Consider the following 14,465-nt stretch of genomic DNA (forward strand, 5'->3'; position numbering starts at 1 on the left):
ATTACCATAGTCTTCCATTGGTGTAACTGACCTCTAGAAATGCAGAGTGATTTATATTGCACAGAACATTACTCACAAATATAATAATACCAGACTTTTATCAACTTTTGAAGCCTAAGATATGCTTGTATACAGCAATATGTCATAAAGACAGTTACATTAATCTTTTCCAGTTGTCTAAGTTATAGTGAATCTTTATTGGCTTTTTTAAATGAAAAAAGTAGATGGGGATGTTGTAGAAAACAGTAGCAACATCTGCACCATGCTATTGTTCAGAATTATATCTTCTGATGTTTACTAATCCTATGGCACACTGATTTCTAATATTTTTCTTTTAAATATATTTTTTCAGATTCTAATCTGTTCTTGAAAAACTTGTAAATAAATGCTGTGATTTGTTTCGCCTCTTCCCATACCATCCTCATTTCTGCTCTTATTTCCCTCTTCAGGGATCATCTTATCTTCTTTACTTTTCACTCAGCTACAACACTCACAAGAATGGCATGCTGTGACCTTAGTATTCTGAGTAAGATGTCTTGATCACTTTAGAGCTTTACTTAGAGAGTATTCAGCTTTAGATGCCCAGTAACATATACTAGCAATACAGTATCTCATGTACAGTATACAGATCACCTCAGGGTATGATATTTTGAGCTAAAACACTGGTGGACCTGAGAAACCTCCGAGAAGCCCAGGGTACCAGATGAAGTATGGCAGATGGCTTGGTAGGTGGCCCTCTTGTCTTTTAGTCAGTATTGAGTCAAGAGTTCAAGCTTGAGTTTGTGTTGTTGGAGGTGATGCGCAGGATTTTCCAAATTGCCTAAGTAACTTAGAAATCCAAGTCCCATTGTCCTGCTACGTCACTTTGGTACTTAAGAAAATCCTATTTGATGTCTTTTGGTTGAACTATAAACTGAAGACCTGTTCACAACACTGGTGAATTCACAAGATTAGGATCATTAACACAGTATCCTAATCAGATTGCAAGTTGCGTGACTATCTTTTGCCTGAATAAAACAATTTCCCTTTTGCTTCCATTGAAGATGCTTCAGTTGTAGGACAATTCCTATCCTACAATAAAAGCATTACTATGTATGGTTGCTGACATAGCTGGTTTTGATGTACCCATCTCCAGGGAAAATGCAGATCTCTCTAGGGTATAAAGCACTTTTGGATTTGTCTGGAGGAATATAAGGTGTTGCTGATGTTGTTAGACATTATATTTAATCTAGTACAGAGGTTCCCAAACTTTCTGACTCTGGGACCAGTAAATCACTTCACAAGATTTTGGAGAACTGGTGGTAATCATTTGCATATTCATTAAGCAAATGATGAATATTCAAATAAGTTGTTTCTGGTCCTCCCAAAGCCCTCATTGCCAGCTTTAGCAAAGCTTTTGATACGGTCACCCACAATATTCTTGCCAGCAAGTTAAAGGAATATGGATTGGATAAATGAACTGTAAGATGGATAGAAAGCTGGGTTTCCCAAACTTTTTACTTTAGTGGGAACCTGGTTTTTTTTCAGCCCAAAAATATAAACACATATAAAAAAAGAATTAAAAATGAATAAATTTTCAGTGTTTCACCCGGCTGCATCCTCTGCCCAGCGTGAGCCAGGATTTGGGGGACCCAGTGCCGAATGGGCACTCCAGGAGGCGGGAGCAGGAGCAGATTGAGAATAGGGTATCTGGCTAGGAGGGCGGTTGCAAGGAGGGGGAGGGTTGCCAGGTGTCCGGTTTTGTACCGGACAATCCGGGATTTGACGGTTCTGTCCGGGAAACAAATTGAGAAAATACGGAACATATAAAATGTCCAGTATTTTCTAATTAGGTAAGTTTTATTATTATTAGGTGTATTAGTCCGTAGCTGCGAACTGCCTGGCTGGTAGATGTGCTCATGCTGCGTGATTGTGTCTCCCAGCCAGGCAGTTGGCAACTATTCGAGGGAGGGTATGGGGTGGGGGGGAGAAATGGAATCCCCGGGGCCGGACTCACTTGTGTGCCTGGGTCAGTCTCGCTTCCTTCCAGCCAATTCGCTAGCTCCCCTCCTCCCACTTCTCCTCCCGATCTCTCCTGACCAGCCCTGCTTCTGGCGGCCGGTTCCCCCCACCGATCTCCCCTGGCCAGCCCCACTCCCCTGATGACACCCTCCCTCCCTGAACAGCCCCACTCCTCCCGACCCCTTCCCGCTTCTCCTCCCAATCTCCCCTGGTCAGCCCCCCACTCTGCCCCCCAGCCAGCCCTGCTTCTGCCGGCTGGTCCCTCCCCTGACCAGCTCTGCTCCCCCTGACCTCATCCCAGCTGGCCAATTCTCCCCCGCTTCTCCTCCCGATCTCCCCTGGCAAGTCACCTCCCGCCCCCCTGGTCCAGCCCTGCTTCTGCTGCCCTCCCCCCGAGTCTCGACTGGACAGCCCCGCTGCCCCCAACCGTGCTTCCTGGCAGCTGGTTTCTCCACCCATACCTCCTCCCAGCCTGCCCCGCTCCCCTCCCAGCAGCCATGCTGAAGCCTGGTATTTTTTTCCCGTGGCCTGATACCGGGCTGCAGCCCATAGTTTGGGAAATGCTGATCTAGTAGATCATTTTAATTCAATACCTTTTTACCTCTACTTTATAATAGAAAATAATAATTTTATTCAGTATCCTCTTACCTCTTGTGAACAAAGGAAAGGGTCACCTGAAATCTCTCAATGAATGCTGGACTTCAACTTGACTGTTTACATCCAAAACTCAGTCACTCTTCCCAGGGACACTGGGGTATAATCTTTTAATTCCTGCTTTAGTTCACTGACAGTAATTACAGTTGCCTGGCATCTTTGTATGTGTGTGTTGTTAGGGTGTGAGTTGGTAGCTAAATCCCAATACCTCGTGCTAGTGGTAACAGAGTGCATCTTGTAAAAATCTTATATTGTGACCTTCACACTTTTGTTTTGGGCTTTCAGCCTCATTTTGCAGTGTTTGAAATAGATGGTAGCTAGAGATATTTAAAAATCATGTTGAATTTAAAAATATTTATCAGCTTTGCAAGCTAGTTGTAAAACAGCCAGCTGTTTTTTTTGTAAAACATATTCTTCAAAAATTTGTAATTAGCTGGAGTAGCTGTTGCTGTGACCTAATACATGTTATATGGTTGCTACTTAGTGAATTAATAAGCAGTACAAGTAATCTGAGAGTCTCAGATTTGCGTTAGCAATGTAAAATGTATGCTGTGTTTTCTGTGGAAGACGATATACTAGCATACCATGGTTTTCTATTTAAAATTAAAGAAATATAGCAGCATGATTTCCACAGCAGGCTTCCTGAATGCTATTGTTCCAGGACCAGCCTACAAACATAATTTACATCTTTTTTTATAATTAAAGCAGTTGGCAGAGTCGACATTGATGGTTTTTGACATCATAAAGTAATACGTCATCACAGGGATTTGGTCTTTTGACTATTATTATGCCTTCTTCCCCTTTGTGAAGCTGAGCACCTGTATACAACGCCAACTGAGAGGCCCAATGAACCACCTCTATTCCGCCCCCTGGATCATCATGCAACAAATATACCTTCAAGGGGTGAGAGAGTCCTTTATTTCAGGTGGTGTGCTCCTTCCACCTGCATGGCTTTATAGAATAATAAAAGGTCTTGCAAATATTCTGAACTATGATGAATTAGTGGCTGCCATTTGAAAGCCAGGCCTGCAGTATCGTTGGCATGCAAAGCAAATATGCAATTATTCTTTCTTGATGCTCTATGCCTCTATTCTACACAGGTTTGACTCTTCACAGTCCTTTTAACTTCCTAATGTTGGTTCTTTTCTGCTTTATTCTTAGGATTTGCACTGCGTTTTCTAAATTTCTTTCTATATCAGCATAGCTAGGTTACTGTAGCATTGCTTCTGTAACTTCTTAGTGCAGACACCACTTACAGTGATGGAAAGGACTGGTCCAGCTATAGTGCTCAGGGGGTGTGAAAACTTGTAAGTATAGATGAGGCCTAAGGAATTGTTTATCAGGTTCAAGTGACGATAACTGTGATTGAAACAAAGCTGGAAAATGAGAGAGAAATCTTTGTTAACTTCAGAGTTTGCTCATTACTGTATTGTCTATTAGACAAATGGTCCGATTGAACACACCATGTCTTAGGGTGTGCAAATCTGCAGTCAAAATGAAACAACACTGTTAAATGAAATCAATGATGTACTGAAAATGAAAGCTGATCTATTTTTTATGTATGGGTGATGAAGGCTTGAATATTTTATTTAGTTTCTGGTGAATGCGCCAAACTAAGTTAACTCAGTAGTGAATATTTGACCTCTAACGGTGTTGTCTGGTCCACGTTAGAAGGTAGAAAGAAGTCTGAAAGTTAAACAAAAGAATGTTAGGTTTTTATTGGCATCATCTGAATGGGGCTAGTTAAAGAAATACTGCATAATCTTGGGGGGAAAAACATGCCTGCATACAGAAAATCAGTGTTTATCCAAGATGTCTCAGAGCAATGTCCCTACACACATTGGGGAAGAAAACTATCAGATCCTCCCCTGGGATAGTGCTTGGGGTGTGTTATGGACCACCAGGATCCAATTTGGATATGGATAGAGACCTCTTTAATGTTTTTAATGAAGTAAATACTCATGGAAAGTGCGTAATCATGGGAGATTTCAACTTTCCAGATATAGACTGGAGAACAAGTGCTAGTAATAATAATAGGGCTCAGATTTTCCTAGATGTGATAGCTGATGAATTCCTTCATCAAGTTGTTGCTGAACCAACAAGGGGGGATGCCATTTTAGATTTGGTTTTGGTGAGTAGCGAGGACCTCATAGATTAAATGGTTGTAGGAGACAACCGTGGCTTGAGTGATCATGAGCTAATTCAGTTCAAATTAAATGGAAGGATAAACAAAAATAAATCTGAGACTAGGGTTTTTTATTTCAAAAGGGCTAACTTTAGTAAATTAAGGAAATTAGTTAGGGAAGTTGATTGGACTAAAGAAATTATGGATCTTAAAGTGGAGGAGGCCTGGAATTATTTTAAGTTAAAGTTGCAGAAGCTGTCAGAAGCCTGTATCCCTAGAAAAGGGAAAAAAAATTATAGGCAGATGTGTTAGACCAAGTTGGATGAGCAAGCATCTCAGAGAGGTGATTAAGAAAAAGCAGAAAGCATATAAGGAGTGGGAAATGGGAGGAATCAGTAAAGAAAGCTACCTTATTGAGGTTAGAGCATGTAGGGACAAAGTGAGACAGGCTAAAAGTCAGGTAGAGTTGGACCTTGCAAAGGGAATTAAAACCAATAGTAAAAGGTTTTATAGCCATATAAATAGAAAAAAAAAAAAACAAAAAAAGAAGAAGTAGGACCGCTAATTACTAAGGATGGAGTGGAGGTTAAGGATAATCTAGGAATGGCCCAATATTTGAACAAATACTTTGCTTCATTCTTTAATGAGGCTAATGAAGAGCTTAAGGATAATGGTAACTTAACAAATGGGACTAAAGATATGGAGGTAGATATTACCATATCTAAGGTAAAAGCCAAACTTGAACAGCTTAATGGGAGTAAATCGGGGGGCCCAGATAATCTTCATCCAAGAATATTAAAGGAACTGGCACATGAACTTGCAAGTCCATTAGCAAAATGGACATGATTACACTTTTTAAATATATTAGAGGGATAAATACCAGGGAGGGAGAGGAATTATTTAAGCTTAATACCAATGTAGACACAAGAACAAATGGATACAAGATGGCTAGTAGGAAGTTTAGACTTGAGATTAGACGAAGGTTTCTAACCATTAGAGGAGCGAGGTTCTGGAACGGCCTTCCAAGGGAAGTAGTGGGGGCAAAAGATCTATCTGGTTTCAAGATTAAACTAGATGGGTTTATGAAGGGGATGGTTTGATGAGATAACATGATCTTGGTAACTAATTGTCCATTCATTATCAGTGAGAATAGGTCAATGGAGGAATGATAGGAGTTACTATAGAGAACTTTCTGGGTGTCTGGCTGATGAGTCTTGCCCACATGCTCAGGGTTTAGCTGATCGCCATATTTGGTGTCGGGAAGGAATTTTCCTCCAGGGTAGATTGGCAGAGGTCCTGGAGGTTTTTCGCCTGCCTCTGTAGCATGGGGTACAGATCACAGCTAGAGGATTCTCTGCATCTTGGGGTCTTCAAAGTATTTGAAGGCTTCAATATCTGAGATATAAGTGAGAGGATTATTCTGGGAGGGGTGGGTGAGATTCTGTGGCCTGCATTGTGCAGGGGGTCAGACTAGATGATCATAATGGTCCCTTCTGACCTTAAAGTCTATGAGTCTACACTAGTTCAACAAGTCACATCCACATTTATCAGCCCACCACCATTTTTACATTTTTCATCTCTTTCCTTTTGAAATGTAATATTTATGCTCAGCAGCCTGCGCTTATGTTCTGGACCTGCTTTTGCAAGCCCTTCCAACACCTCAGCTGCTTTTTACATGTAGCCCTTTTCAGTATGTTACTTGCCGTTAAGAATGCTATTTTTGTATTGACTGTACAATCACAGCATTTTAATTTAAGTGGTTTAATGGTAAAATTGTTGAGCTCAGAATAATGAATGAAGGTCTCAGTTAGCAGAATAATGGGATTTGTTAACCCCCTCATGTTGATATCCCTTGTATTTTAAATTCCATAATAAGTTTCTTAAGGAGTGAAAGGAGTAGTGTTTATATTAAAAATAAAAATAATGTACATGTTTTATTTGTGGAATATACTGATTTTGAAACCATTTAAAGTTTTATTCTTTTGGAGGACAATTCTGCTGTTTTCTTTTGATGGAGGAGTATTTATTGTAAGTGAGCTATCACTATGCATACTGTTTGAAATGCCAAACTGATAACTTTAGATAAGTAACTTGACCTTTCTTAAACTCACCATATGTTTGCAATATATTCAGTGTGTTGTGTTAGATGACCCTTTAAACTGCTAACATTAGCCTGAACCTGTTCAAGAATAACAAGACCTTGCATAAACAACAAAAATGTAAAGAATCTGAAGATGATGGAAGACACTGATAGTGGGATGTTTGAGCTGCAAACAGGTGCCATAAAACAGGAATGAAATATGTATGTGCACTGGTTGATCCATTTCTTCTCTTGCTCATATGCAGCATACCAATACTCTTTTGAGAAGGATATACTTCTCATGAAGTGAATCATCATTGTGTTGTTAAAATCTTTTATACAAAATCAAAGGAACTTTCCAGCGGCCATTCATCTAGGACACTGCATATCGCATGCTGTTGTGTACAGAGTAGGTGCCTATCTACACTGAAATTGGGAAAGAAGCTATAGCAGTGTTGGCAAAGAGGGACTGAAAACAGCACATTTGGGAAAATACAATTAGACTGCAGATCTCCTAGTATGTAACAGAATATCACATATCGTAGCCTATTTTGAAAGCACTGGCTTTGCAATTGAGTAGTCAAAAAATGATTCCTAAGTAATAGTGGGAGATTTTGTAGCATGAGTTCAGACTCTAAAGGATTAAAAACAGACTCTTTCCTCATAACAAAATGCAAAGGTGAGAGGTGGAAGTGGAAATATTACTTGTAAATCTAATGGAGTTGTACTGAGGGACTTTTTTGGCTCTCCCTTGATGATGAACCATTAGCACATCAGCCATGAAAAAAATCTGCTCCTTTGTTTAAAGATCATGCATCTTCCAAGTAGTATTCACAGTGTGCTTTTCAAGGTCTGAATCTAAAGCATTCATAAACCAATGCTGGGACTGTCTTCAGTCATGTGAAGAAGTGGAACTAAGGCTTGGTCCACACAAGCAACTTATGTTGGTATAACTGCTATGCTCAGGTTGTAGAAAACCCATCCAGATTGACACAGTTTAACCAATCTAACTCCTGCTACATCAATGGGATGATTTAGAATTACCTACTGCCACATGGGGTTATGGAGAAGCCATGCCAACAGGGGGAGTTGCTTTAAGTGTAGAGAAGTGAACAGAAAAAAGCAAGATAGGTTTTAGCTGAAACCAAATAAGGTGCATATGGAATGGTAGCTTAGTACACTTTCCAGGATCTACTTTATATATTTTGGTTATTCTTAGAATGTGTTACTAATAGCTGACCATCCTTCAGCATCATGACCTTCCATTCTGTACTAAAAATACTTTGTACAAGGTGGTGGGACATGAAAAGACCCGTTATTTAAGAGTCATAATGTAATTGACAGGTTATGAAGAATATTGCATTTTAAACTGAGATTATTAATTAGTAATTACATCATTAATATATGAATGTATGGTAGTGACTCCATAACTAAGATTGAAAGACACTTTTCATTATGGATAACATTTTCATAAATGCTTAGTTGGCTTAGGAGCTTAAAGACAAAGGACTTTCAGTAAGACTTAGTCCAATAGGCATTTTTGAAAATTTTATAAGGCTACTGTTAATACTTCCCTCCCTTACCCTATTGCCACTTTAAACGGTCATTATTTGTATTATAATTTAGTATGATTGGCGTTGTACAAATCCTGAAGAAGATATGAGCTTACAATATAAATACACATGAAACAAAAAGGCACTGCTGCAAGTACAGGCAGTCCCCGACTTATGCGGATCCGACTTATGTCGGATCCGCACTTACGAACGGGGCTTTCTCGCCCCGGAGCTCGCAGGCAGCGGTCCCGCCACCTCGACCTCCGGGGCGAGAAAAGCTGCTCCTGGTGCCCCTGGTCTGCTGGGGGGGGGGGGGGGGGAGGCGCAGCTAATGTGGCCCCCCCCCCCCCCCCAGCAGACCAGGCTTTTGTTGTGGACTCTGGGGCAGAGCAGCTGGGGCGCTGCCGGTTGGTCCCGCAGCGCCGCTCTGGGCACTACTGGACCAACCCGGCAGCACCCCAGTTGCTCTGCCCCAGGCGTCCCCAAGTCAGCCACTGCTGAAACTGACCAGCGCTGACTACAGGAAGCCCGAGGCAGAGCCCGAGGAGCGGCGCTACTGGAGCAACCCAGCAGCACCCCAGCTGCTCTGCCCCAGGTGTCCACAAGAGAGCCGCTGCTGAAACTGACCAGCGCTGACTACAGGAAGCCCGAAGCAGAGTTGCTCTGCCCCGGGCTTCCTGGAATCAGCCGCTGATCAGTTTCAGCAGCAGCTGACTTGGGGACGCCTGGGGTTCTTAAGTTGAATCTGTATGTAAGTCAGAACTGGCGGTCAGTTTCAGCAGCGGCTGAATCTGGACGCCAGTTCTGACTTACATACAGATTCAACTTAAGAACAAACCTACAGTCCCTATCTTGTACGTAACCCGGGGACTGCCTGTATGTCAATACTGCACTAAAATACCTGTGGCTAGCCCATGTCAGCTCATTCAGCTTGCAAGGCTATAAAATTGTCGTGCATATGTTTTGGTTTGGGCTGGAACCCAGCCTCTGGGACCCTGTGGGTGCAAAGGGTCCCAGAGCCCACACGACCACCAAGCTTGAATGTTTACATAGCAATTTCATAGCCCGCAGCCCCGCAAGCCTCAATCAGCACTCGTGGGTCAAGGGTATTTTAGTGTAGTGTAGGCATTCTCTGGGAGATTAACAGGGCAAGGTCCCACACCTGACTTCTGCTCTGTCTACACAGACTGTTAAATACTACCATGTAGTTTATTTACTTTGCTCTTACTTGGCCCCATTCACCATGGTCTTTACAACATCAATTCCTCCTCTGCTAAGGAGAGAAGAAAGAAGAGATGTCTCCACACAGAGATCCTTCTTGGTTCTCACTCATAGCCTACCTCTCCTTGTAGATTGTGCTTGCTTCCGCCGTGAGAGCAGGGGACTGGACTTGACCTTCCAGTGTTAGTATTCTAATTCGCTAATGAGAGACAGTGAGTTCTACTGCGAGGGTGGGGGGGAAGAGTTAATTGGTGTTTGAGCAATCGGAGTGCTGGCTTTAATTCCCATCACCTGGACACACAGACCTAGAGGAAAGGTGTCACTTTGTGTATTTTTGCTGCAGTGTGTTAGCAGGATTTGGTCAGAATTTTCTGGCTGTTGATCTGAAACCTGGGGAGACTTTTCGTTTTGAAACTTTAAAAGTGATTTTGACAAGTCACTTTAAAATTTTAATTTAGGATTTAAAATATTTTTCTCTTTTTGATCCATTCCAAACCAGTGTGCTCTGTGAAGTTCTAAACAGTAATTATTCTGGCTCAGTGAGGACTTGTGCATAGGGATAGTTGTGTTGTCAAGCGCAGTGGTGGGGAACTTAAGGCTTGAGGGCTGGATGCAGTTCCCAGCTTGCCTGGATCCTCCCGTCACGCTCATACTTGTGGGTATGTCTTTGATCTTTTTGCTTGAAGAGGTGACTTTCAAAAATTCAAACCAATCAGCCGGGCCAAATGTCACTGTACATTTCATCAGGCTTTACTATTTTTTAAAGGAAATATGGCAAAGTTCTCCTTCCATTCAACTACCCTTCTCTGCTGCTGTCTTACTAACCCATCTATCCAAACTACCTGTAGCTAGAATTCTTACCTTGAGATTGTGATCTCCATTGTCAAAGATAAGAATCAGTAAAATATTCACCTCGCTCTTATTTGATCTACTCTCAGATATTTTTTTGCTTTAGGCAAAAGGGCCAGAAAAAGATAGTTTGGTGAGCTAAGGCTGATTCTTCACAATACTTTCCATCAACCTTCATGTTTTGGAGCAAAATCTCAACACCTTGTATCCTGCCCTTAATATGCAATCTACAGAAAATATGCAACTTTCTCTCATCCGTAATCTTACAAAGGTCGTGAAACTTCAGTCGACCTCCATCCATATCCCCTTTAAGCACTGTCAGACCCAAGGTTCATCAAAGATTGCAATTTCCAGGTATATTCTAGAGACACGTTTTTCCCTTGTCTATGTAGCCAAATATATGGTCTTAACGCTGTCTTCATTAGGACTTTGCTTCTGTTAAATTAACAAGTTTTAAGTGAAATTGTATGAGTAAGTGAGACAATGAACAATCTGACTATTTTGAGTAATCAGGTGCTGAGCCAGTGGGCATAGCTACATTAACTTCAACAGAACTATAGCATTTCACACCAACTCAGAATCTGGCCCATAACATACAGTGATTCAAATCAGAGAGATTTACAGGTCAGTAACAAGCCACAATTTCAACCTGTAATTACACAATAATTTACCAACTAGATTTATAAGTAGGTAAATGAATAACCAGTTTATTTTCATTGCGAGCCATGCACTATTAGTTTTGCACTAAGTTAGTGTTCTCTCTTATACCACCAGCATACCTATGCTTTCTTACTGAACGTGAATTGTGTGAGCATTCATAGTTCAGTCTATATTTTCCATTAATTTTTTTGTTTGCTTAAGCTACAATTGTGGCTTGAACATGTTATAATGTGTAATTCATTAATTCCTTGTGTATTCCAGTTGAAACCTGAAAACCAAAATCTCAGGTAATTTTTAACGCACACATTAGCAATGCCAAATACCTTCCTCAGTAGATAGGTAAAAACAAACCTAGCTTCTTTCCCACATTTCTCTGCCCAGCCTTTTACGTTTTACTTTTACAGTACAGGCAGTCCCCGAGTTACGCGGATCCGACTTATATCGGATCCACAGTTACGAACGGGGCTTTTCTCGCCCCGGAGGACGGGAGCGGCGGGACGCCCAGATGCACCGCGGTCCGCCACCCCGTCCTCCGGGGTGAGAAAAGCTGCTCCCCGTCTCCCTGGTCTGCAGGGAGACGGGGAGCAAAGCATTGGAGCACGCCTGCAGCGGGACAGCCCGGGCGTACTTGAGCTGTCCCCCTGCGGGCGTGTTCCGCGGCTTTGCTCCCCGTCTCCCAACCAGCAGACCAGGGAGATGGGGAGCAAAGCCTCGGAGCACGCCCACAGTGGGACAGCCGCGGTGCGCCTGGGCTGTCCTGCTGCGGGCGTGCTCCAAGGCTTTGCTCCCCGTCTCCCTGGTCTGCAGGGAGACGGGGAGCAAAGCCTTGGAGCACGCGAGCAGTGGGAGAGCTGCGGCATGCCTGGACTGTCCCGCTGCCCGCGTGCTCTGTGGCTTTGCTCTGCATCTCCCAGGTCAGCAGACCAGGGAGACGGAGCAAAGACGTGGAGGACTTGGGCGGTCCCGCCACCCCCGTCTCCCTGGTCTGCTGGGAGGGGGTGGAGCTAGTGCCTCCCTCCCCCCCAGCAGACCAGGCTTTTCTTGCCTACCCCTGGGGTAGAGCAGCTGGGGGCTGCCGGGTTGGTCCCGCAGCACCGCTCCGGATCAACCCAGCAGCATCCCAGCTGCTCTGCCCCAGGCGTCCTGATTCAGCCGCTGCTGGTCAGTTTCAGCAGTGGCTGAATCAGGACGCCTGGGGCAGAGCAGCTGGGGTGCTGCTGGGTTGCTCCAGTAACGCCGAGGAGCCGCGCTACTGGAGCAACCCAGCAGCACCCCAGCTACTCCACCCCAGCTACTCTGCCCCAGGCGTCCCCAAGTCAGCCGCTGCTGAAACTGACCAGCGGCTGACTACAGGAAGCCCGAGGCAGAGTTGCTCTGCCCCAGGCTTCCTGGAATCAGCGGCTGATCAGTTTCAGCAGCAGCTGACTTGGGGACGCCTGGGTTTCTTAAGTTGAATCTGTATGTAAGTCAGAACTGGCGTCCAGATTCAGCCGCGGTTGAAACTGATCAGTTTCAGCAGCGGCTGACGCCAGTTCCGACTTACATACAGATTCAGCTTAAGAACAAACCTACAGTCCCTATCTTGTACGTAACCTGGGGATTGCCTGTACTCAAAAAACATATTGGATTGACAGGTTTAGATAATGAAGCACTAAATTTCTCCCCCAGATTGGTACAACGTTGGCCATGCCAGCTTTCCCATCCTGCCCCTAGCCACTAACAATCCTCAGTCATAATCTAAAGGGACTACTCCTAGAAATCAGATGGTAATTCTATATGCATTTGGTCAATATCATCTCTGGTGAAATTCCTGTTACTGCCAATTAATGCTAATAATGCCATTTCTGAGAGCAGAATTTATTATGTGGACAAAAAGTGGAGTGATCTAATTGGTAAAAGGACTGAACAAAATTTATTTCACATGGGGGACTGAATGGTAGCCCCATCTAATCACAAGTGAGCTGGGCTAGATATGAAAAACTTATCCCTATCCCCACGCAACCTTTTTGTAACTTTTAAAGTGCTAGAACAACTTCAAATGCATTTTTATGTATAATCTGTTTGTTGGCTTGTTCTCTTCTCTCTCTATTAATTTCAGATCTAAATGAGTGTGGATTAAAGCCTCGGCCATGCAAACACCGATGCATGAATACCTATGGAAGCTACAAATGCTATTGTCTGAATGGGTACATGCTTATGCCGGATGGATCGTGTTCTAGTATGTTATGACTCCTTAGCTTTTTTTCCCCAAAGTCAGTCTTTTTTTTTTTAATTCTTTGAGGGTGCTCAGTAAATATCTACTGACAAGAATGAGTCCCCAGAGAAAAAACTGTTTTCATTCTGAAAACTGTGCATCATTCAACCTGATAAAACTAGGCTGAACACAAAAACAAAATAATTTTGATTTTATTACTCATTTTCTTAATTTGTTCTTTGGCTGAGTAAATCACTGTTGTTCTGCCTATGGGGATAGGCACTTGCTGTGCTGTCAGTGTCAAGGTATGCAATCCTGATTCATTAGGCCCACATAAATGTAAAATTGTTAAAGCAACAAATGGTTGCTGGATCCACAGTCTACAACTAGAAATCAAGTTCCTCTTCACTCACATAAAAAAGTAGGTATTTTGAGTATATGAATAGTGAGGAGGAAGAGAAAGAGAATAACATTAATTAAAAGATGTTAAAGAGGTGTATCTGCAGTCAGGAATTGCATTTGTAAATATGTTGATCCATGAAGGGTCTTTAGCGTACATTGGGGTTCATTTTCAACATGGGAATTGTGTGCCACAAGACAGCGAGCTAAAATCTGTGCTCTGTGACTTAATGTCTCCTTGTGAAATGATGAGCACAAATTTACAGCATATAGATTTATTTTTGAAGGGCCTGACCCAATGCTCTTTATAGTCAACAAGAATATTTCTGCTGACTTTGATGGAATGGCGCTTCATGCTCCAAAGATTTCAACAACTTACCTGTCTGATGCTGAGTCCTTATATTTGATCCACATGCGTAACTGTTTCTCCCTAGATGCTCTTTCTTGTTCAATGGCAAACTGTCAGTATGGCTGTGATGTAGTAAAAGGAGAAGTACGCTGCCGCTGTCCTTCTCCAGGTTTGCAGCTAGGGCCTGATGGCAGAACCTGTATAGGTAAGTTATTAGTCACTGATTTACACTGCTTTCCTCAGAATATTTTCTTCTTGAATGAATTTTCATACAGATAGGGTATAAACTGTAAGGCTGCGTCTAGAACGGCATGATTTTCCGCAAATGCTTTAAAAATCATTCCCTTAAAAGCATTTGAGGAAAAGAGCATCTAGATTGG

At 42.7% G+C, this 14,465-nt stretch overlaps 1 protein-coding gene across 4 annotated transcripts in view; it reads left to right on the forward strand.

Moving 5' to 3' along the window:
- Positions 1-14,465, forward strand: part of NPNT (nephronectin) — an 82,959-nt gene that overhangs the window by 34,946 nt on the left and 33,548 nt on the right. For 2 of the 4 annotated variants that reach the window (XM_006119311.2, XM_075929691.1), the window contains 3 exons: positions 3,466-3,558; positions 13,242-13,361; positions 14,171-14,290. In XM_006119311.2, the coding sequence (XP_006119373.2) occupies positions 3,466-3,558; positions 13,242-13,361; positions 14,171-14,290 (333 nt within the window). The remainder of the gene's footprint in view (positions 1-3,465; positions 3,559-13,241; positions 13,362-14,170; positions 14,291-14,465) is intronic. The other 2 variants (XM_075929692.1, XM_075929693.1) reach the window with 1 other exon arrangement.

This window comes from Pelodiscus sinensis, chromosome 5, assembly GCF_049634645.1.
Source record: "Pelodiscus sinensis isolate JC-2024 chromosome 5, ASM4963464v1, whole genome shotgun sequence".
Lineage (NCBI taxonomy): Eukaryota > Metazoa > Chordata > Testudines > Trionychidae > Pelodiscus > Pelodiscus sinensis.